This window comes from Malaya genurostris, chromosome 2 (genome assembly GCF_030247185.1).
Source record: "Malaya genurostris strain Urasoe2022 chromosome 2, Malgen_1.1, whole genome shotgun sequence".
Classification (NCBI taxonomy): Eukaryota; Metazoa; Arthropoda; class Insecta; order Diptera; family Culicidae; genus Malaya; species Malaya genurostris.
In genome coordinates this window covers 239,385,048-239,409,967 of record NC_080571.1, presented here as the reverse complement: position 1 = coordinate 239,409,967, position 24,920 = coordinate 239,385,048, and the positions used below count along the sequence as shown (strand labels likewise).

Below are 24,920 nucleotides of genomic sequence, written 5' to 3'. Positions count from 1 at the left end.
TATTCCGACAGGCTTGAAAATTTTACAGAATATTCTTGACCCTACCCGCCCCTTAATGTATCCAAACCAACAGAAATTACCTATCGCATAGACAGCAATTTGTATTTACCACGCATAACCGACATCCATTGGTACACCTTACAACAAATCGTACGAGTAAGGACTGCACAGTCTAACTACAGAAACCCGAATCAAACTGATATCAAAAGCTTCTGATACAGCAACTACGCGATGCCACCAACCGCCCGATCCGGACAGAGCAGAACAGAGCAGAAAACGTCGAGCCAGCCCGCGTCCCATCATCGAGAGCACCCGTCGGTAAAGGTATATGTAATAAAATAAAAATAAATTCACTCTGGTCACAGCCAAATAATTCAGTCGGTTCCGGCGTTTGTTCGCGTTCACACGTTTTTCGCAGCACCCCTACTGTTGGAATTACCCAGCAGCATGATTTGGTTTTGAGCTCCCGAACGGTAGGAAACGAACCCGCTTTTGCAAAAATTAAAACCCCGTTCGTTGCCTGAGGACCTTTTGAAATCAGACCTATTTGTTTTCGGCATTTTTGTGAACGGTACATTAGTGTGAAACTAAGCTTCGAGTGAATCTGACCGTGAGAATTTTTTAGATTTACTCTTGATATGGATTAGTTATCCACAGAAAAAAAAAGCTAATCAGTGATTAGAAACAAACGATGTGAAGTTCAGATTAATCACCTAATTAAAAGTGTACCGGAAGAATACAACCCGTATTAAGTTAGGTGAGAGTTAACTTAAAAGTTACATGTGGTGAATTAACATTATAACAGGAAAACATGATTTCGGACAAGAGAGCGTTTTCTATGAAAGAAATCGTTTTCTCTAAGAAAGCTTTCTCTACGTCAAAGGACAATGTTGACAAGCTCGCATTTCATTGGTCATTAACACCAAGATCCACAGACTGAAGAAATTGGCATCAACGAACTCTTTATCCGGTCAACAAATAATCCCTAGCCAGGGAGATATCGCCAGACCGAAGCACCATCAACAAGTCAACGCCACTGGAGGGATCGTAATTAAACGTATTTTCAATTCAAATGCAAATCTGTCGGTTGGAAAAATTCGAATCAAAAGAAAACCTCAGAACAGAATTCAAAAACAAAAACGACCGGTGACAATCTGTGAGTGAGGCGCTTTCCGAGTGGGTTCGGAACTATAACGTGAACAGTGGAACCACGGCGTGCCACAGCCACAGTACTCTGTGTGGGTGATCAGAGGTTTTATTGACCTTGCCTGCACTGATCTGCTACGAGTGCATCGCATGTCGTTCTATCCAGTGATTCCCTTGCTTCGAGTGTGGTATTGTCTCTCGGTTCGATGTGGTGGATATTCAAATGATAATTAGTAAAATAGTCAGTGATTCAGTATAGGACCAAAATGATATGTTTGACGAATTTGGCCTCTCGTGTTACTACGGTGCGATTGCGGTTCAGTGTAAACCATACTAGCTCTTAATTTATGGCGGAGTTTCGCAATATTTTGACAGTGACACTTACTTCGCGTGATTTTGACACGAAAATTTGAGTTTTGAACCGTTTTTGAACAGCACTATTCAGGTCAATGTTAAACATTCGTTCAGCCCGTATACTTTGAAAAAAAAAAAAAAAGTATCTTGCGTATTGTCGCTAATTGTCGCTTTCATTTTTTTTGCATCAAATTCAGTTTAATGTTTGCTAATGTATTTTCCTTGTAAACATCTTCATGCTTGCAGTTAGGTAAGCAAGTAAGCACTCATGGAACAACATTGCAAGTTGTTAGATTCCTAAATAACCTTGAATCAATAACTAGTTAAAGTTCTAGGAAGTAAGACAACAGCAGATCAAAAAATCCAGTTTGGAGATTTTTATGCATGGGTGCGATTTACACGTTGCTTGCAGATATTTAGGATCAACTTGTTTAGATTTTGATGAAACTTTGTATATGTCTTCGTTACTGTAAACCATTTGTTTTGCACTGTTGGCGAGGCCGATTCGGCTCAAGTATTATTTTCTAAAAGGGCGAATATATTTTTGCCGGCACTTTTTTTACATCATTATAACTAGGACAAGGTTTATTTATTGCAAAAAACCTGTTTTTACCCATCTGGTGGTGTGATGAAGTCTTTCTTATATTACTCATATTTTCATAAATATGTAGTATTTTTCTATTTTTCAAAAAAATACATTTTATTGAGTCTTGTTAGAGCGTGAACTAGCATAAGCTATGAATAGAAACAGTTCGAATTTAGGAGAATTTTCGTTTATTTTGCATCGTTGCTTTAAATGATAATTTAAAATTATAAGCATATTTCACCCTTTACTTCCGGAACTAGAAGTCGAATTCGGATGAAATTCAATAAAAGTCTAAAAAACCTTATGACCCTTCATTTGATACTAAGTTTGTGAAGTTTGTAAGTTTTTCATCTCTGAGAAAATGAGGTGAGTTCTTTCTTAGAATATCTGACCAGTAGTTCCGGTATTTCCGGAACCGGCAATCGGAAACCGGTAAAACCGAGATCAGTTTGTTTGACCAGCAACTAACATAATCAACAAATTGAAACAGTTTGGAGTCGATTTTAGTGCAATTTTTTCCTTTTTTGTATCGTCGCTCCAAGTGACAGTTTTAAATTTTTAGCTCGCTTCACCCTGTAATTCCGGAACCGAAAGTCGTATCCAAATAAAATTCAAAAACTCTCGATAAAATTTAGTGCCAATATTTGTTACATGCACTCATACGGTTTTCACAGTGAATGCGTAGCCTTTCTATACGAGGAAGTCAAAAGTTTACTGTTTTTCCAATAATAAAGAATTATCCGAAAAAATAGTTTGTTTTTTAACTTATCAAAACCAATTTTTCAGTGATGGCCCAGCACACGAGCCAGTTCTCTTACAGTCCGTGTGCTGTGCTTTTTCAAAAACACGCACACGAAGTCTGAAGCACACGAAGTCTGAAGCACACGCTCGTGTGCCGTGTTGCTACTAGTCGTGTGCTTCGTAGAACCAGCTTGCGATTCAACTCGTGTGCTGGCTCATCTGCTGGCTCATGAGCTGGAATGGAGGGCTAGCTCGTGAACTGACTCATGTACTGGCTCATGTGCTGACTTGAGTGTCCGTTCTTTTTTTATATTCAATAATATAATAGAATTTTTAAGCACACAGTGTCCGCTCTTGTATTGTCTCTGGCCAGTAGGTGGACTACACAAATAGCACACGCTCATGGATCTGGTTTGAAAAAGCACAGCACACTAGCTTAATGGGCACACACAGCAGGTATAGAGCAGCTCGTGTGCTGAGCTCGGACATCACTGCAATTTTTACAATAACTAAATTAATGCATTTCCAGGAAACGGGAAGTTACAGCTGGATTGATTTTAAAATATTGCAAAATATAAAGTTTTTCATATAGTTTGAATACTATTAAAAAACCGCTAATACACTGAAGATGAATATAATTCGATATACGTATATGTGATGTGGCGTTCATTATACACGATTTATAGTGTTGTGAGATACATAGTGAATTTGTATAGTGACGTGATATACTTATAACAGAATTAAATGGTAATATTAAAAAATGTATCCTTGTACTAGAATATGGTTCTAATGATCAAAATCATAAAATTTACCAACCTCCATTCTTTTGAAACTGCTATAGGTCTGTAATTAACACTAACATTCAACGTTAAAGCAATAAATGCCTTCTTAAACTGAAGAAGATACAGCGAAACTAGCTTATATGCATTTGCAAAACTTCAAGTTTTAGTTGAAAAATAGACATTCAAATAATAAATTATATATGATATGTAATATGATTCGACTTATTAAAAACAATTAAGTTGCTTTTGGTAACCTTAGTTCTTCTATAAGTACCTTAGTTCTCGATATATTTAGACATGAAGCACAAAGAACTCAGATTTTCGTTTAATTGTACAGTTCGAAAAAGTTGTACGTTATTTCATTTTTGAGCTCTGGCCCTGCATAGGGAGGGGGGTTTTGAGGGTTTTAAAGACCAACCCCCCACCCGCCCCCCCCCCCCCCCCCCAAAGTAAAACATTAACATTAAGTACCAGGAACAATAGAGTATTTTTACCGCGCAAGTTTCTCGGAGATGACCAAACAGATTTTAACAAGCTTAGGCCCGTTTGAAAGCTATTGTTAGGCCATTGCCCAAGTTCGAAGACTAAATGGCTGTGACTTTTGGTTCCGGAGATATAATGGTATAAGTGACGTAACCACCGCATGTATATAAGGGTGCCAATATTTTGGGATCACCTCTAATTTCGTAATTGTTCAAAAGTTTAAGCACCTCGAAAAAAATCCTCGTGCAAAATTTGAGCTAAATCGGTCATGGGTAAGAAGTACTGCCCAGTAGTTAAAGTTTGAACATTTTCGATCTTGAAAAAGCACCATAGGGGCAGTACATGAAATTTCCGAAATTAAAAATTTTTTTTATGCCAAAAATCTTAAAATTGCATGAAACGTCGAGATTTAGTGTTATTTAAAAAAAAATTTTTTTTGATTCGACTTTCTGGGACTTTAGAAGTCCCAGAAAGTCGATTTAAAAAAAAATGTTTCGGGATGACACTAAATCTTGACGTTTCATCCAATTCTAAGACTTTTGGCATCAAAACCTTTTTTCTATTAACAAATTTTTCGATTTATTTTACTAAAAATATATTTTATTATTACACCAGATTTCGACGTTTCATGCATTTCTAAGACATTTGGCATAAAAAAAAATCGATTTCGGAAATTTTAAAATTCCCAAACAACAAATTTTTGTCGAGATAATTTTATCGAACAAATTTTTGTCGTGATAACCAGATCTCAATAATTCGTTTTAGTCTTGTTTAGACGTAGAGTCGTCTTGAGATACTTTTTAAATTTTATGAGTATATAATGAGGAAAACAGATTGAAAATATGATATGCGAATGCAACTATGATATGTAACAAAAACCGCGAAAATGTAGACGGAACTCGAACCAGTAGCTAGCTTCCTATCCGGAGAAATAGCTTCGCCAATTAAACTACACTGTATGTGAAAAACAATGGAGAGACAGTCTAATTGACTAGAATAACCTAGCATGATTCGTTTTACTCAAGAACCACAGCTTTCAATTATAGTCCTATCTCTTTGGAAACATCCATCTGTCCATCCGACAGAAGACACACACCGCATTGCAAGTCTATCTTCACTTTCTGCTTTGCCGTCAGACGCTGATTTAAGATTTTGATTTTGTCTCTTTTGCTACCGTAGGAAGTAGATCACCGTCATCATTTATTTGATGATCTCAGCTGATGTGTGTTCGCTGTGGTAACATTTGCGCGGTTTTCATTACATAATTGCAGTCGCATATCTTTTTTTCAATCTGTTTTCCTCGTTACACTGATAAAAATGATGAAATTTACACGACATTAAAATCAATAGTTCCATAAAATGGACACCAGTTGAATCGAAAATCTTATTTAATACCATGATCGATGTAAAATTAAAATTAAATTCCTATATCCAACAAGCATGTATATTTCAAAAAAACGCTTAGTTCTGCCTACAAAGTATATTGAAAAATGAAAAACTTTAAAGCAGCTTTCCATTCAATTGTCTGATCCAAATATGTGCATGAAAATTTATATAAATTCACAAAACATGTTTATCTGTACAGATACTGATGAAATTCAAATGGCTTGAATTTGTTTTAGCTGTGACTTGTTCATTATTAAAATGTCACTAACAAATTTGTACTAAATGTTGATTTTAGTAACAAGCTTGAAATAAAAATAATGATAAACAAATGAAAGGCGTTCTAGCATTCATTTTTGCGATTGATTTTCCAATTTGAGGAAAAAGATAGTCGACGTCTTTTTCAGTGTATATTTTGCAAGAAGGTCCGATTAGTAACTTTTTCTGTGGCATTTTTTATACAATAGATTCAGAGCCAAAGTCGGAGAATGTGTCTACTTGTTACTTATTCCTAGAATTGCTCTACTGATCTCATCGTTAGATGCAAATATCATTCCAGCAAGCTTGTTTTTAAAATCTCGAAACAGAATAAAATAGTCACTAGATGCTTAACCTGGCGACTATGGTAGATACGGAAGCAATTTGCCTCTCAATTCCTGGAATTTAGTAACCGTAACAATAAGTTGTTTTTGATCAGCTGAGAGAAAACCCGGCACCCACTTTGCAAACCTTTTTGTCCTGTTTAAGTGCTCATGCAAAACTACGAATCCACGTTCTTTTGTCGCACAAAGCATACCAAGAAAAACGGACACATAGTAACAAGAACTTTTTTCAATGATTGAGCGCAGTGGGCTTACCTCTCGTTATATTGGCTTGTGAAAATGGATTTTTGAATCCTTCACACTTTGAATTTATGCTAATTCAATCGTTATTGTTAGTGAGTAATCACACTAGAGCTATAAATCATGAGTAATTATGAATGACTAACATGAGGTTATATGTATATGTATTGACCAATTTGATAACCATGTATATGCCTGTTATTTTTCAATGTTTATCACATTGTTTGTATCACGATAATACTTGGTTTGTATTTCATTCAGTAGCTTGTCAATGATGAAGTTATAGTTTTGCTATAAAAATTGCTACAATCTAAAATAATACCTGTTATACGATATCACACAGCCAGGCTTTATAGCATCAGCAACATCAATGCATTGAACTCAACAGAATTGGACATTATTAGCATTATAAATGACAGTTACTTAGAAAATAAACAATTGCTTACAATACCCATTTTATTGTATTCAACTCGTTTTTATTTCAACACAAAACCCAATGCTGCACAAATTCGCGTCATAATTTTATATGTAATTGTTGCTCACGATATAATGCCACCGTGCCCACCGTGCATTTCTCACACCACCTCAATACAAAACAGCGAACGTTCCTCATTAAATTCCGTACAGACTTCTTGGCGACAAGTTTTGACACTGTTTTCCAATCTTTTTAGAACTGTTGAATGGTTTCGGCTGCCGAGACATGTTTCCTAAAATGCGTCTTCGTTGATGCCCAAAATTCCTCAATTGGTCGAAGTTGTTGGCAATTTGGTGGATTCATGTCTTTAGGGACGAAAGTGACATTTTTGGTAGTATACCATTCTACCGTTGATTTCGAGTAGTGGCAAGAAGCAAAATCTGCCAGAAGACAACAGGATCCTTGTGGCTTCGAATCATGGGTAGAAGTCGTTTTCGTCCTTGATGTATATTTCGCTGTTCATTGAAATTCATTGTCTCGAAATCTTACCGCAGCTACAAATTGCTTGCCACACCATAGCTTTCTTACCAAATTTTTCGACTTCAATCAATGTCTCGGACTGGCTTAACACTTGCCCTTCTCGCACCGTATAATATATAACGGCAAGGATTTATAATCGAGTTTAACGTAGGTTTCGTCGTCCATGTTTATGCAGTTCAAATTTCCAGCAAGAATCGTATTGTACAGCTTTCGAACCCTCGGCCTAATCGATGCTTCTTGTTTCGGACTACGTTTTGATTGTTTCTGCTTCTTATAGGTTCGAAGATTCAAACGTTCTTTAGCACGAAGAAGATTTGACTTTGATGTGTCCACTTTTTTGGTCACATCCCGACCTGAAACCTCCTTCTTTTGCTCGAACGCCTTCAGTATACGTTTATCCAACTGAGGGTTAGCAGGACCTTTTTTTCGACCCGTTTTCGGTTTATCCTCAAAGGTGTTACCCTCACCGAACATCCTGATTGCATTTCGCACGGCTTTTTCACTTACTCCTTCCATTTTTGCAATCTTTCTCAGTGACAGTCCGCGTTCTGTGCACCATTTGTACACAATTTTTTGACGTTTTTCTGCTGAAAGTCCACGCATTTCGAAACAAAGAGTGTAACCAACAGGACGCAGCCCTTAAAATTGACATATTCTGAACCATTGCGAAATGGCAGCGGTTTTTGGTTGCGACCATACTTTCTGGAATCCTGAAGTCGTTTTCGCATGATAAAACTGAAACTGGCCCAGGGCTGTTTCATGAAACAAACACTTCACCCAAACTGTGTTAGGTTCGCACTTAACAACGGGCGTGTTAGCAATCCCGAAATAAGAATCACGATCGAATTCGCTCACATTCGTAAGTTCGGAAATAGTTTCGTTTATGTTTCAAGTGTGTCTGAGACATTGAGTCATAATCAAGAAATTAATTTTTTGTCGCTATGAATTTTGAATCCCCGAAAGGCTTCAAGTTTTCCAACTGACTAAATAATATTTTCATAGCGTTGAAATTCCTTTGGAATATCGAAAGCAACAAGCTGAATTACGTATTCAAAATTTAAATTTAAAGTGGACAGCCAACTTTCATAAAAGAATTCCACGCAGATTCTGCTTTACATTGCTACATGCATTTGCACACCGGTAGTAATCCAGTTGCTTCACCCTTGATCTATAATCTGATACCATTATTTGTGCTTAAGTTAGTGTCACTGCTGATGACAAGGTTTCTGCGGGAGTCGTTCAAGTTCCCATGAGACAATCAGCATACGAGAGGTTTCGACATGATATTGATCTCATTTGAACGAACTACGGGATGAGAATTTTATTACTCGTACTACGGTTAGTTAGGCACATGCGTTTTACGACCACACTGCTGGGAATGCTGCAAAAATGTTAGTCCGAATAGTTAGAACAAAGATTAACATCAGCTATGACCGCACCAACATATGTATGCGAGAGCAGCGATCGCTTCAACTATGCTGTAAACAATGACTGCAGATGTGTTATGGGGAAATGAGTAGAGGTCAAATTTTTCGTATTGACATGCAAATTAGTCTGTTTGCTTCGTGTTTTGACAAAGTTTAATGATTTTGTTGATCGCAGATTTGTTTTGTGCTGGTTCATTCAAAAAACCAAAACATGCACAGTGACTAACTAACAATTCCTGACGGCGTGAGCTAACTGGGTTTCCTTTTTGCGCGATAAAATCAATATAAAAGCTAAATCATCATAGAATCATAGAAGTATGAGTGCCTGAATCATATAAATTCTAAACACCATGCTATAATATAATAATTCCGACATTTTTGTTTGTTTTTCTCACTCAGTCCGTGAGCAATTTTGTGCTAAATTACTATTTTTATTATAATATTTTTTTAATTATCTTTTCAGTTGTTCCACAAAAATTCTGGCTGGCATCATCATCCTTTACCTTTATATACAACTGCTGCAATGACGCTTCGGCTCAATGACCCAAGACTCCCGGACCCAACTGTGCAAACCGTGCTCCAGCGCTCAGTAACCCGTTGACGTTGGGTGATGCGTGGGAGATTTCCTACAGAAACCGGCGCTAATTATCTTGACCGTTTGTGAAATGATCTGCAAGTGTAGGAAGCAGACCGGTGATCATGTCTAACGTTAATTTCGCTACCACCGATAATTATGAAAAGGAGACTGTCTGAATGTGTGACTCAGGTGCTTTCCGGACGATCAAGAAGGTTCAATAAACCAACAAAGGCAACAGTAATAGCTGAACCAAACTAGCGTGATAACCTTAACGGAAGTAAAATCTGTCCCACAAACGTTGGTTGCCAAAATCAGACAAAAACGTTATAAGAGCGACCATCACAACTTTTGGCAAAACTCGTCGTGCTTTCTCTTCGTAGCCAATTACAAAGCGAAATCCGGTGGTCCGTGGCGTAGCGCTCATTTCTTGTTGATCAGACCTTTCGATGCTAGGAACATCCGTGCCTTGAAGTGAAATAAAAAATTAGTTTTTTTTCGCGCTACAGTGAAACGATCGAAAGTTCCCTTTTTGCTTTATCAAATTGCCACTGAAACACGTGATAGCTGGAAGATTTTGAAACTAATGGGAACGAAATAGTGGGAAAATAAATGAGTGAGACATAGGAAGTGATTAACTATTTATGTTAAATGAAACGATAAAAGTCACATAAAAACAGCACCTAGAAAATACTTCAAAATCAAACGACATTCCGGAACCGATAAATAGTGAACATTATTTCGTAGTGTGTAAGTGATAGTCTCAAAATGAAGACTGTAAGATGTAATTGGAGCCTTTCCCTCGTTTGCCTAGTATTTCTGGTGCGTTTCACTGGATCCATACAAATCGACAACCGACTCGTCCAACCCCAACATGGTACGTAAGATTATCTATATTGTTAACGGCTGTTACGAGTATTTTAAGGTTATGTATCGGCTTTTCATTCTTGTATAAATTAAGAACTTCTTTATTTTCTTTTCTTCCGACGTTTCGGTCCTTATTGGACCTTTTTCAAGGAATCTGTAATGTTTATTGTGTCAATTACATTCATAATTACAATCTAAAGCACTTTCTACAGCACTCCTTTCTGTCATGAAGCATCATGCAATCATTAAAGAATTGAACCCAATGTCATTGATAAACAGGATAATTAACAAAGTAGCAGAGAAAATAAAACGGGCTACAACTAGGAAGGTGAGTGGTACAGAAGGAGAAAACTGTAAAACATTTCACTCAATCACAAATGTAAACGGCTTAACCCTCAGGGTACGGACTGGGTTACCGTAACCCGAGCGAAATTTGAAAGAAGCGCCATACGAAGAGAAGTCGGCGAGGGGGGTCCGGACCAGGGGGGGAAAAAACTTATAGGTACACACTATTAGAGGCCCAAGCGGCAGAGTCAGTCTCCGCTTTGTGTCCGAGCTAGACACATATAAACATTGTGCTCGGGTGTGGTACACCCAGTCCGTATCGAACGTTACAAAATCCAAAATTTTCAAAAAAATTAAGTTTTAATTTTCGTCTGTTTGCCGCTGAGGAATAAAAAGGTAAGTAAGAATACGTACTCTTTACTTAATTTTGTAGATTCTAACCTCAAAATAACGCGTTGTACATGGTGTAAGCGAAGTATTGTAGTAGATCTCAATCACTTGAACGTACGTCTTATATCGAAATCTTTGCTGCTCGTAGTGAATTATAACTCATTAAATTTTGTTTCTTGTAATTTTTTGTTAAAGAACACGCATTAAAACATGGCAACGCGTCGAATCACTCGAAGCGTTGCTGCTTTGGAGGAGTTGTACAAGGAAAACGAGGAGGACAGCGTTACAGAGAATGACAGTGACACCGACGACGCCGTAGGTGCGGAAGAGGAAAGTTCTCACGATTCTGAAACAGACGCAGAATCTGAAGGAGAGCGATTGTCAGGCGAAGAAGAAGCAGCTGCTCCGAGAGGCGCCCCGCCGCGCAAACGCGGCCGCCCTTCATACCTGCATGCTAAGAGCGTCATAAGGCGATGTGTAAAGAGCACGTAGCGAAACTGTGCTGCGAGTGCGGCAATATTATGTAACATGACTTGTGTAACTTTTTAATAATAAATATTCGCCTTTAACAATTATGTTTGGTATTTATTTATATGATACTACTCAACAATATCTGAGAAACAATTTTTTTACGCTCAAAGTAATTAATTTTAACCTTTATCATCATAAATCAACGAAACAACGTTTTTTCGCTAACTCGAAAAAACGCGTATTTTCATTTTTCAAAAAAAATATAGTTTTTGGAATAAATCAAAAAACCGTTATGGACATTTGTAAGAACTACTGTTTTACCTTTCAAATGCGAGTTATACAATGTTAATATTTTTTTTTTTCAAAAAGTTACAGCATTTTGAAAAAAAAACGTTTTTTTCAGAAAAAATTCAAGACCCGTTAACATTTTTCATTATGATTTTTTTTCAATCAGTTAAATGATTAATCTGACAACTCTATTATATTTTTGAGTCAATTTCACACAAAATAAAAAAAAAATTATTCAAATTGACAAAGTACAGCTCGATATACACCCAATCAAAGTCGCCGGGTTAGGCTAACCCTGTCCGTACTGAACGTAACTTTTTTATAGTCCGTACCCTGAGGGTTAACGGAACAGTTAGCAAACATTATAAAAAAAGGAAACCCTAACATATACGTTGCTATAAAGCATTGTAAAACGATTGGGTCTATTTTACCACCGATAAAGGATAAAACAACCCCAGATGAACAAAATAATGTTGTTTACAAAATTGATTGTGATGAATGCAATGCTTGTTATAGTGGAATGACCACTAATTTATGTTAGATCCGTGCCCCGATATTCGTGATTTAAGAATATCGGGACACAGATCTAACACAAAAAAAACTACACTCCCTTAGACAAGCTGGACACACAAACACCGACGAAGCTATCCCAAACATATGAGAAAAATGGACTTGACATTCTTCATTAAATTCTGCACAGTTACTTTTGTGACTTTCCTGGTGGCAGATGTCCAGTTTTTTTGAACTCCTGTATGTTTTGGGACACTGTACCTTCCTTCCGAAAGTGCCGCTTGACAATTGCCCAATACCTTTAATTGGCCGAAGATCCGGGCAGTTCGATGGGTTGATGTCCTTTTCAACGAATTGTACATTATTTTTTGACAACCACTGTTGAACGGAGTTGGCGTAGTGGGCGGAAGCCAAATCCGGCCAGAAGAGAGGAGGAGCCTTATGCTTTCTGTAGAGTGCATAAAAGTCTTTTAGTGTGAGAGTTACCATGGTAAGGAATATATACTGAAGTCTGATCTGATATACAATGAACCTTATCATTGCAAATTCCAAGGACAAGGATATTTGAAAAGAACATATCTCGCCTGCAGACAATCGCAGACGAGTAATTCAACCACGGTATGAAAGCTCTTTTGAAGTAGTTTAATATGTAAGTGGTCTCATCTGCACCTTTCTGCGCCTTTTGATGATAGACAAGTTGAAAAAACATGAAAAATAGCTCTATTTCATTGAACTGAAATGATAGCAGCATAGTATGTTTGAGAAAGTTGTGTAATTTTTAATTATGAAAAACTTTGTGTAACATGAAAAATTCATATAAATTGATAATATATGTGTTTTCTTATAAAAGCTGGTTTTAGGACACCCTTTTCAGAAAATACATTATATTATGAATTACACTCAAGTTACGGGAATAGCACCTTCAGCAAATTTGTTTAAAATATCTCTCTGAACAACTTTGTCGAAGTAACTTAGCCCCTATGTTGGCTCTGAACTAAAATAATATTTTTATCTCACTTTTAGGGGGATTAATCACATAAATAAAATTTGCCAAAAGATGGCGACTATCATTCTGAGCAACATTGCTGAAGATACTGTACCTCAAAAACTACGTTCCGATGAGTTATCAATTAAGAGCGTGAAATTGCGCTTTTGAACCACTGTGCAGTGGCAGCATTCTCTTCTTCAAACATTCATCTTCGTACACCTTGGCGTTAATTGTGTCCTTCGTGAAGAAAATCGACGACCGCAAACCACAAGTACAAATTGCTTGCCAACACCTTCTGCCCAAACTTTTCCATCGCCACCGTGGTGTCAGCGTTGTCCAGGTCCTGGTACACCGATTTCGTATAATATTGCGGTCAGGGCAGCGTTCGAGAGTCTTCCTTGGCGTAGGTTTCGTCGTCGATCAGAATGCATCCGTCTTTATTCTGTAGAATCCGGTTATACAGTTTTCGCGCTCTTGTTTTGGCCTGAACTTGCTGTACCAGGGACTTTTCCAGCACCTTCTGTTTCTTGTACGTTTTCAAGGAGTTCCAGACTGTGATTCGTTGAATCATCCCGATGCTGGTGTTGAACTGCTTGGCCAAATCCCGCGTCGACGCCGATGGGTTTTTCCTGATGTACTCAACCACTTTTAAGTCCCGGCCGCGCTGGCTGGGACCCGTTTTCCTACCGGATCGGGGCAAATCCTTAATGGAAAGTGTCTTACCGAACTTCTCGATAATATTTTTGACACAGGTGTGGTGCGCTTTCACCCGTTTTGCAATTTCGTTGTACGTGACACCACTATCTGAGCACCAAGTGTGCAGAATTTTTTTTCGCGTTTCCGGATCAATTCGACTCATCATTGAAACGATAAACCGTACCGAAATCAATCGATTGCGCAGCTGTTATTGACATATAAACAAACATGTCACCGCAAAACACGCTGCAAAAAAATTAAGCCATTTCAGAGTAATAACTGTTTGAATGTTACTAACTACTTATCGATACACTCCCTATGTTGGACTGCTGCACATAAAAAATATACAGAAGAGAGGATCAAAACAAAAAGTGTATAAGTAGTTTTGTCAAAATCAGACACATACACACACAGTAGAGTAACACCAGATAACGTTCAACAGTTAGTATGATTAAATGGATATTTTGTGTATTTAATGGGCAGTGACGCCGATAGTGTTTGTTTTTCGGATCGTCTAAAATAAACATAATAATTTACTATTTCGCGAATTACAGCAGGTGCACGATAAAAATTGTACAAGATATTTGCACAACATTTTAAAATAAATTGTTTTCACTATAGTTGTAGATAAAGTATGATCACTATATATTCAACTAGAACTAACAGACAAAAGAACACCAAAATTGTCGGTAAATGTTAAACTGTTTATATAGATTGTAATTATGAATGTAATTGACACAATAAACATTACAGATTCCTTGAAAAAGGTCCAATAAGGACCGAAATGTCGGAAGAAGAACAAATAAAGGAGTTCTTAATTTATACAAGACTGGAAAGCCGATACATCTCAATCAAGAATAAATTCACTGGATTTCTGCTTCCATGTCGTAATAGGCAGCAAGTGCAGGATTTTCTTTTTTCCTTCAGGTAAAGTCTTGGTATTACATACCTTTTTCTGGAATTTTTCCTTTCTGTTTCAACAAACTTCACAGCCGATTGCTAGTGTTCAGAATTATTACATGGCTAGTACTACGATCCTACTCACACTAAGAATCCTTCAAGGTCGGGACTCGAACATACGACAAATGGCTTGTAAGACCAGTTCCCTATGCATTGAACCGCCACAAACCACTCGCGATACAGCTTTCTTACGCCGAGATTTGACCATTAATTCTATAAATATAGAAATTAATATAGGTTCAGTTCGACCCCTGCGTTACCTTGAAGACATGATGTTCTACCCGGTTTATTGTCTGTTGGATGAACCATTCGACCGAATTGATGTTTGACCTCTTCCCGAATCGAAAAGTTCATGTTGTACTTGAAGAAATTCCTTAACTTTCCTGCGTCTAGCTCATTACACTCAAATCTAGTTTTTCCCAAAATTTCATCAAATTTTACACCTACAATAAAAAGCTATACACAAAAGAAAGTGTTACATTTATTTTAGTACAATCCTTAAGTGATCTTCGTCATATTCCAATAGTAAAGGTTTTGAACGAAACACGATAAAGTGATGTTTGGAGTAGAGATGGACAATCAGTTCGCGAACAGTTCTTCTAGAAGAATGAGTGTACAAGAGTTCTTCATTAAAGAATTATAGTTCTTTATTCTTTTCAAGAGAAGTCTAATTCTTTGAAAAATTGTAAACTGTATTTTGGAACGGTAACTGATTTTAGGAATATGGTAAAAGTTGTAAGCTATATGTAAAGAAGTACTCGCTATATGGCACACATTTTTTTCGGAGGAACATACAAAATTTCAGAAGACCGAATAAGCGGTTCAACAGAACAAGTTCTTTTGGTAGAACCAGTGTTGGTGATTGGCGATAATTTGACAGAAACTGCTATATTGCTATCTATAATGTATACAACATTTTCAATCCGGTAGAAGATGCTACAAGAACTCGAGTCTCTCAATGCATGAACCGCGAGAGAATTTTTCTACATTCCTTCACTCCACTTCATACTCTGAGTATTTCACGGCCCTTAAAAAAATTACAGTCTGATAATGATCATTGCTGTGTGGAATTTCCCAAGAGAGAATCGCAAGTTGACAATTATTGCAGAAAATCGAGTCGATGATTCAACTTGATGATTCTCATACTAGGTTGCAATATTTCAAAACCCTTGTGTGGAGCATTCACAGACATTTTCATAAACACAACTTATACAAAGATTATATGCACATAGTTAGAATAAGCGGCAATAGTAAAATGATTCTATCGCAATTATCAACTGCCTGTATAGAATCGGATCGCGAAACGATAATAAGCGACCGTTTGTTGCTTCAGAGAAGATCCCCACAGCAGTGTGCTAACCTTTGATTCTCAGAAATGTCTTCGAGAGAAATTCGCTCTCGCACTGGTGTCGATTCTATGTTAAATGAGCCATGCCGGGTTTTTGTTGTTGCGATGATTTCCAACTCTCTTTGATGGCACTGATTCAATCGTTGAAGAATTGCCAGTGAACGTTCTTTGATACGATAAAAGCCATCCTTGGGTAGAACTATCAAGTTCTGAACGGATCTTCAAATCGAACGATTCGGCCCATCTCTAGTTTGGAGGCAAAATTAACAATTTTCTATGTAAATGTATCGGAGTAATTGAAAGATTGCGTACAGTATAGCCCGATGGACTATGAATTCAATTTATACCGGCACATTGAACATCAGTTGCAACTGTCTCCAACTACACAGCTTTTCAGTTTTCTGTCTGATGTTTGATTCCGACATCACCTCAAAGTTCCGTGCCATAATGTCAGTAGTGTTGGCGAAACCAAGAAGCTGGACGAACATTCACTTGTGTCTATTCCCGTTCTCTTTACCTTTACCTAACGCAACATTGACCTTGCCATATCCTTCTTTAAGCTTCGAAAGGACCCGAAAGTGTCCCCGATACTCGAACGATGGAAATGGGAGCGAGTCATTTCGCCGAAAGTCGACTGCATTTCAACTGCAAATTTTGTCTAGAAATTCCATTCATCTGAAAAATTCAAACAAGAGTATGCTTTCTGAGTTAAACAGTTCCTTTTATTTATTTCAAATGTACGATTTGGTGAAATGAGCATTTCGGCTAAATGGCATTCGGCGAAACGTCATTCGGTGAGACGACCATCAAATCACCAGGTCCATGTTCGGACACCCGCATTCGTGCATTATCTGTCATAGCTGGTCTCGATCGATTATGTCGTATGCTGACTTGAAGTCGAAAAAGTTGGTTTACATCAGCAGCTTTGTTGTTTTCTAGCCTAGTTTTGACTGTCTGGAAATCAGAAGCAGGCAGCATGCGTGCTCCAAGATCTGTTGCTATACAACCTTCTTTCTTCTTTCTATACAGTATTGCATGATTCCGCCAGAACAGTTCATTCGATCAATTCTATTTTCAGTTCAGCTGAATAAACTAAATTGCCGATTGACAAGGACTGACAAAACGAATAGCAGATATAAAGTTTTCCGAAAGACTATCACAGAGACAGGACTCAAATCCGTAACTTCTATTATCCGGGAAATGTAATGGGTGTTTTTTTTTCAATTTCTAACAAGTGGTCGGTTTAGCCCCGGTCTACCCTACATAGGTTCTGCTCAATTAGGCTGATAACTGTGTGGTATTCCATATGCAGGGTTGTTAAGGGTAACGGAGGTATTTTGGCCACTCTAATATATTTTGATACCGTATACATATTTCTGAATGTAATCACAATGAAGTACATCGTATCTCAGAATTTTAAAAATTATTCCATGCTCAAACATATTAGAAATGAATATGTACTTTATTTTGATTACAACCAAACATTTTAGCGCCGGGCAGAAATATATTAGAGTAGCTAAAATAGCTCCGTTACCCTAAAGCACCCTGCATGAGGAACACCACACAGTTATCAGCCTAATTGAGCAGAGCCTGTGAAGGGGAGACCGAGGTCAAATCGACCACTTTTTGTAAATTGAAAATAAATACCCATCGCAACTAGGTTTTCAAACAAATTATCTGTACCGTTGGGAAGCTTCAACCTTCAGCTACAATTCCCATTTTGTGATTTAAAAAATGCATTGGTTTTCGAACCGAGTCGCGAAGAAATGACCAACCCAAGATTGGGTTTATGAAGCCTAAACTTTTCACACAAAAATTAAGAACGAATACAGTTGGGTGCCAAATCTCAGAATACCCTAACGAATGCGAAAAAACGATACCGTGTTCGAGTGGATAGTCGAAGATCGAGCCAGTCTAATATATGCATATAATAGTAAGAGCATTACATTTGGAATAACGACCGACAATGTTCTTTCTGTGGAAGCATATACTCCAGTCCAGTGCACTGAGTGTTATGATCAATACCAGATTACGCTTGTTCATCCGTAGAACTATAATCTTTATTCTATCATCAATCGACATTGGCCTTGTTCTCACTCCGGTGAACGACCATAATTAGGTTGAATAAATAGTTCTTGTTGTTATTCATTTAAAACTATTTCACAATGTGTAGCGAGCGTTCAGTGTCTTCAATTTTTACGCTAAAACCGGTAATGTTTAACATTACTAGTCTATTTTATCAACAGCGAAGTCTGTGAGAACAAGAAATCGAGCTCCACATCTGAATTTAGTACCCTGACTTATCCCTCGATATGCAGCAAAATGAACACAAAGTCACCGTGTACTACATTAATGCTTTCGTCTACTTCAAAATACATGAAACTCAAACTTTGCTAAGAAAATAAGCGGAAACAGAGACTTTCAATTAACTTTCATCTGATCAAGCTGCCACCACAAACGGTACCCTTAAAACACATCCTGCATCAATCAACGTAATTAAACCCAACAGGAGGAGTGAATCAAGAGATGGCGAATTGTCGGTTCACTCGCCAAAAATAGAAGACCTACTACAGACAGCAAAAAACGCTCTCACTTTCGAACCATTCAGCGCCAACCTGCTGTCGCTCTCGATTCAGTTTCATTAACCTGAATGTGATAGTGCTTGATCCACCGTGTTTACACGCATGACGTTTCCACCTGTATACCAACGACCGATCAAACCCAGACCCACCGGTGCGATTGCAACATTCATAGTAAAATAGCGATCGATAGCCTGCAGTGGCTACCAACTGCAGAAAAGCATCTCCAATATGCAAATAATAGCGAACATCCGTTCGCCACTCGTTTTTTTTCACTCTTTAGCGTAGATGATTTAACAGTGGCAGAACAATAGTTTGATCCGCGTTCATATAGGCAAACAATTCCATCGCGGCGAGAATTGCATAATATTTTTGTGTCGGGAAAAGCTCCGAGCTACGAAACTCGTGTGAAATGAAGGTATAACGTGAGTGAAGATAAACCGTCTTTGTAGAAAATTGGCCAAATTCTTGCACGCCAAACTATGCGCGTCAATCGTTTCCCTCTATCGCTTTTCTGGGTTATCGGGGCAAAGTGTAGGAAAAGTTAGCTGGAAGGTAGCACAGTATAACTTACACAGTAGTTTGAAATTCTCATTATATCGCTTATTAATTGAAAAAAATGTTAATGAAAGACGAAGCTAATTCTTCAAAGGAAAAATGAAAATATTTTCAAACTTTTATTTTTCTTTAGATTTGAAATGCATACCCGAGCAAAGTCAAACATCAAAACAAGAGCAAATCGAAATCTTATTATGATAGCAACATCACATTGAAATCTTGATTTGATCTTAGCTCATCAATTTTTCAATTGATATCACATTATGTTATCTTTTTGCTGTTACTTTTGAAAAAAAAACTTGCGAGACAAAATTTTGGGAAACTCCAAAAATGTTTTTATTCAAAAGCAACAACTTAATAACTGCATCAAAATAGGACTAATTCCTTTAAACGATACAAAAATGCAAAAATAAATTTTAATGGAACAATTATTCCTTTAATTCGATGTTGCGTTTTACAAAAATGCTTCCTGTGTCAGTTGTCCGGAACCATAACCGTGATCAAGGAAAAGATTTTTGTCAACACTTTTTCAACTTTTACACCAATAATCCTCTATATTTTTGCTTACGAAATTATTGTTCTAGCACCACACATCTGGAGGACATTGGATAGGTTGACGATCATTGGTGCCACGTCTATCTTCCTTGAAATTACCCTTTAATCTATTTTGATGTGAAGGTAGTATCGGTATTAACCAAAAAGTATCGTTTCTCGTCGAATGAATTTTAAATTGAACTCCTTTTTGTTAGTGAACTTGCAACAGCTCTCTGCCCTCTGAGTAGTGTAAAAAGCATCTGTACTCGTCAAAAAAAGGGAGGGGGGGGAATGAAAATTGATTTTCCAGACTCTTTTCTCCTATTCTATATCCTCCGGCTTCCCTCGTTTGTCGACAAATAAGATAAATTGAACAATGAACCTCTTTTTAGAGGCACTTGCTTCAAACTCCAATCTTTTGTTCACCTGTGCAATGAAAATCTGATCTCGACAAAAAAAACCACCTCCTCTGAATTGCAAAAAGTACCTCTGCTAAGTTTGATGATAATTTACTGAGTTGTATATCTGAGCCTGTCAAAAAATTTCGATTTCGTAAAACTCGAAACATTTTGCCTAACCCCCCCCCCCCCCCTCCCCACCTCTTACTACTTACTGCAACCACCACCTCTCCTACCCCCTTATCTTCAAAATATCTCTTATAAGAACCTATGAACACTAAGAATTACTTGTGCCAATAAAGTTTATAAATTGGAGTTGGATATTAGATCATATATACAGTTTGAGTTTTGTAAAAACTATGTATGGTCTTCAAAAAGTATCGATACTCATCCAATTAAATAATCTTTTCCATGATCTCCTGTTAAAAAACCTCGCTCGGCCCCCTTCCCCATAAAAATACACTTATGACCATCTCTGAAGATCAAGAAGTATCTTTGACAAATTTGGTCGTTCAGTGATTTCGGAGTTATAGCGTTAGAAACACTACACCCCCTTTTTCAAAGGCACTTGCTGCGCTTTCTATGGTCTTAAAAAACTATCGATTTTTCGTTACTCACCCCTCTGTTAAGGACACTTGCTACGCTCTCTCCCACCCCCATTAAAATACTTTATACTACTCTGAGGAGCAAGAAACCCCCCCCCCCCTTTTTAAAGGCACTTGCTACATCCACCCCTCGTCATATCTAAGGTATGAAAAATGATTCTATGGTCTTCAAAACGTATCGAAGGATTATCCCTGAAAAGTTTAAATATTTGATTGCTTGACGAATGAATTCCTAACTAAAATATTCTTCATAATGTAGACCTTGACATCCAGAACAACTTTCCTTAGAAAAAAGCTTTGCAGATTTCAAGTTCTGAGCTGGATCATATTTTAGCACACTAGCTCCATACAGCGATTTTGCATTAATATTTGAAAAACTTAGAAAACTAGTTTGAAACCCCTATTCTCCTAATAATCAGATTTCCATGAATTATCTATGTTTAATCCATTTTATCTGAACCAAGAATGAATTGCTTAATGTTTGCTTCGAAAGTAACCTTCTTCGGATGATCCCGAATTTAAGTCTACACAAGAACTAAAAACTTGCTAAATCAGTGTGATGCTGTCTATGGGCAGAAGTGAGTTACTCGTTCATTGTCCCAATTAGTCGAAGTAAGTAAGATATATTTTTGGAATCGAAATAACATATGATCTGGGATTGCTTTTCGTCTGATTCCTAATTCACGTCTTCAGTGAGAATTTGATGTAAAAGACTTCACTCTAAAGCTCGCTCTCCTGAGCCTAGAAATTCTTATTTCAAAGTGATTACATACTCGAGTAGAGTGAGATCAAATAAATAACTCAATTTGATATTATGATTTTCGCATGCTACAGCTTCTGGATACGAGAAAGACAAAGAGCACATTTTCAGACCTATCAAATAGTTGCACTACCATTCACGATTGTTGCGGGACGGATGCGACGAAACAAATGTACATAGGCTAAAACTACGAATCAACACTGCTTGTCATATGATCGGAAATTCTCCATCTACTCACAGCTTAGCGTCACAGTCCATAGCATTCGCAGAGAGTTCGGAATCCAAATCACCTAGGTTCGAAACCCAAGTCTCTCTCTGTGGAGGTGTTGTGCTTTTTGACGCTTTTTTATTGTTGCAAAATCTATTTTTAGTTTATTCTCGCGACTTGTTTGTTTTCAGTAATGTCTTTTTAAAGCAAATCAATAACTGATTATGCATTCCAGTTTTGTTTTCGTTGTTTGATAATAACTTCAAATTGAGAACTAGTTTTGCTATCAACAAGAAAAAATCTATATCTTATTTAGATTTCAGTTTGCTTTCGCTGTTAGCAAAAATAGTTTTCTGTTTGTTATCTTTTTGCTTTCGATTTTGATTTTTTGCCACTTAAAACGACCAAAACAACAGCAAATTGAGTAATCGAACATCACAACATCAAAATGAGTTTTCTATTTGATCTCACACTCTGCTCGGGTAATGCTTACATTGCCTTTTTAGTAAAGCAGAACGATTTTTCCTTATTATCTTGATAGTCGTACTCTTATTCATATTAGCTACTCCAATCACATCAACTTTCAAAACCATTACACTTAAATCATGTTGTTTTTTATGCGAAGTTTCAGAGTTACGCGTTGAGAAAGTTTTCGATATCACTACACTCAAAATATCCAAGCATCGGAAAATTTTTAAGCATCGATTCGAGTAGATTAAACTATATATTTAAAATAATTGTTGTACGAAGTTTCAATTATTAACGAGCGAAGTCTAATAATCCCAGTGATCAGAATCTTCCATTGCCAACAATATAAACGGTCCTTTTCAGGGTTTCCAAAATTCTCAGAGAATTATTTACGGAAAAATATTTCGTTTACATACAAATAAGTTTATGTAAAACACAAGAACACTACAAATTTTGACTGTAATTTTGACAACGATTGTTTAGTCCAACGCCAACAGTGTGAACAATCCAATACCGCAGTTGCTAGCAGTTTTAAAGTCGAACTTTAAAACGTTGAACTTCTTAAAATCAAACGGAAACTTCGAGATCCGATATTATATTGGAAAAAATGAATGTGAATTGACTCTCGATGTTTTACCAATTTTTAAGACATCTGTTGAAAAAGATCCAAATTTACGTGTTTTTATGCAAAGATTCAGACTTACATATGTGGGATTTTTAGGCGAATTTCCGAAGTTATGGCTGGTCTTTTTCATGCGGTTCGTATCCCCCGCATGAAAAGAGGTTAGATTGTAGATAGATAGATATCTTTAAAACGAAAGGAATAAAAATCAAAAGATCGACATCAACAACGCGACTTGAACCGAAAAACATTGGATCACAAAAAACACCAGTTAGTCGACTGAGCCACAGATACACATATCTACTTAACTGGTAAATCGTGCATATAAATTCATTCAGTCTCACTAGCTAGCCGAGTGCAAATTACACTCGGAGCCAGTAAATTTCTGTACGAATGGAATATTGTGTCATTTGAGATGTTCAGTAGTTATGAATTGTATCGTTTGAAGAATTATGTCACCTGTAAAACTCACAATTTCTTTCTGTGTGGAAATCATTTGTAACGTCATCATATTTTATAAATTTTACTCTATATTGTACAATAAATTTTAATGTGTGTTGTGTCACACTGTTTCTTGTGTTTCAATGAAACTTTGTCGGACAATGTGCAAAATTGTTAGGTGGGTAATGTCAAAAATAGATCTGGATGATGTGAAAAAACAAGCTGGCATTCTTTCATTGATTGATTAATTGATTTTACTTCTCCGTTTCACCAATTCACATTAAACCTATTTTAACACGGGACTTCCCCCCTCCCCTTTCTGCGGCCCTGCATATAAGCATAAATCAAGTAATCCTTTGGGAGCAGCAGAATATTATATCTATTATCATATTTTGTTTTTAATAAACGTTGTGTCTGTTTTGATGTTAACTCCAGCTAAATTTGCCACGGAGAACCCTTCGATCATAAAATTGCGATATCGCAGTTTTTGATTTTTGCGATAGTTGATTTAACTAGTTTCTTTTTGATTCAACCAATATGGTTTTTGATTAGCATATATTCAAGTAGTTGAAAAATATGTTGTTTTGAATACTGTCAAATGCCGGAGACAGTTGAAAGCAAAACAATAATTGCAATGCAAAATCAACAACTTTTTTAGTTGAAATCTGTTCGCGTCGCTTCAAAATGTCAATTAAAACAACATCGATGGTTAAAGCGTTCGGTGAAATTGTGTTCATTCGATTTGAGAAATTTATGATTCCATAACAAGTGTTTATCTAACAGCGGTGTTGTGATAAAGTTAACCTTGTTTAAGATGAAGATTTGGTGACAAATTAGAAAATGTTAATGAATGATCATCTCGTAATCTTTCAGGTATGCGCAAAAATTTTATGCTTCAAATTCGATCATTGATTTACTTCCAGCAGACTGATTTACTTCCAGCTGTTTGATACCGATGATGATGTTCATGCATTAGCAATAAAACGCTTTTTGACATGAATTTAATTTATGAAAGTAACAGGAGCGAAGGGTTTCAAACACACAGAACGCGCTGCGATTGAATGGCGTGTTTGAATTGCCGTCGCAAAATTCCAATTCCCAGCGGTTGATGCACCCAAGCTCATATAAATTGACTAAAATTTTCGCAAACCAATAACATTGTTCGAATGGATTCAATTATTTTCAATGTCTAAAACAAATAAAACCGATTTATTTTTCAACTAACAGAATTTTGTTTCAATAACAACACCAGTTATTTCAACTAAAATATTTGTTGAAATTGAAAGGTATGTGTCCTCACTAATTGACAGCATTTTTTTTTTTTCAAACAGTTAAATTAGTTGTTTCAACCATCGTTTCTGCTAATCGAAAAACAAAAATGACAGTTTAGTTAAAACAACAATCGATTAGTTGTACCAAATTTTAACCAATCGAATTCAGAAAATCAACTAATATTCTGGTTGAAATGGGATCGCGGGTGGTTCCGTGTGCGAAGTTATAATATGATTCAATTTGTCATACTTTGAAATGTAAGTTTAAGTGATTTTCTTTTCTAAAAATGTACATAATTCGAGTTTTGCAAGTTTGCAGAGCAAAAAAAGTCTTAGATACATATGGATTATCAAATTATGTTCAGCCTTCCAAATCTTATTGTTAACTTTCTATTTTACA

At 36.8% G+C, this 24,920-nt stretch overlaps 1 protein-coding gene across 4 annotated transcripts in view; it reads left to right on the top strand.

The window, feature by feature from the left end:
• The first annotated feature begins 385 nt into the window (after positions 1 to 385).
• The window catches only part of LOC131428297 (uncharacterized), a 72,819-nt gene continuing 48,284 nt past the window's right edge, over positions 386 to 24,920 (top strand). For 2 of the 4 annotated variants that reach the window (XM_058592130.1, XM_058592133.1), the window contains exons 1-2: positions 393 to 757; positions 9,163 to 10,150. In XM_058592130.1, coding sequence (XP_058448113.1) covers positions 10,042 to 10,150 — 109 coding nt within the window. In that variant the 5' untranslated portion in view covers positions 393 to 757; positions 9,163 to 10,041. Of the gene's footprint in view, positions 758 to 1,333; positions 1,452 to 9,162; positions 10,151 to 24,920 lie in introns of those variants that run through there. The other 2 variants (XM_058592131.1, XM_058592132.1) reach the window with 2 other exon arrangements.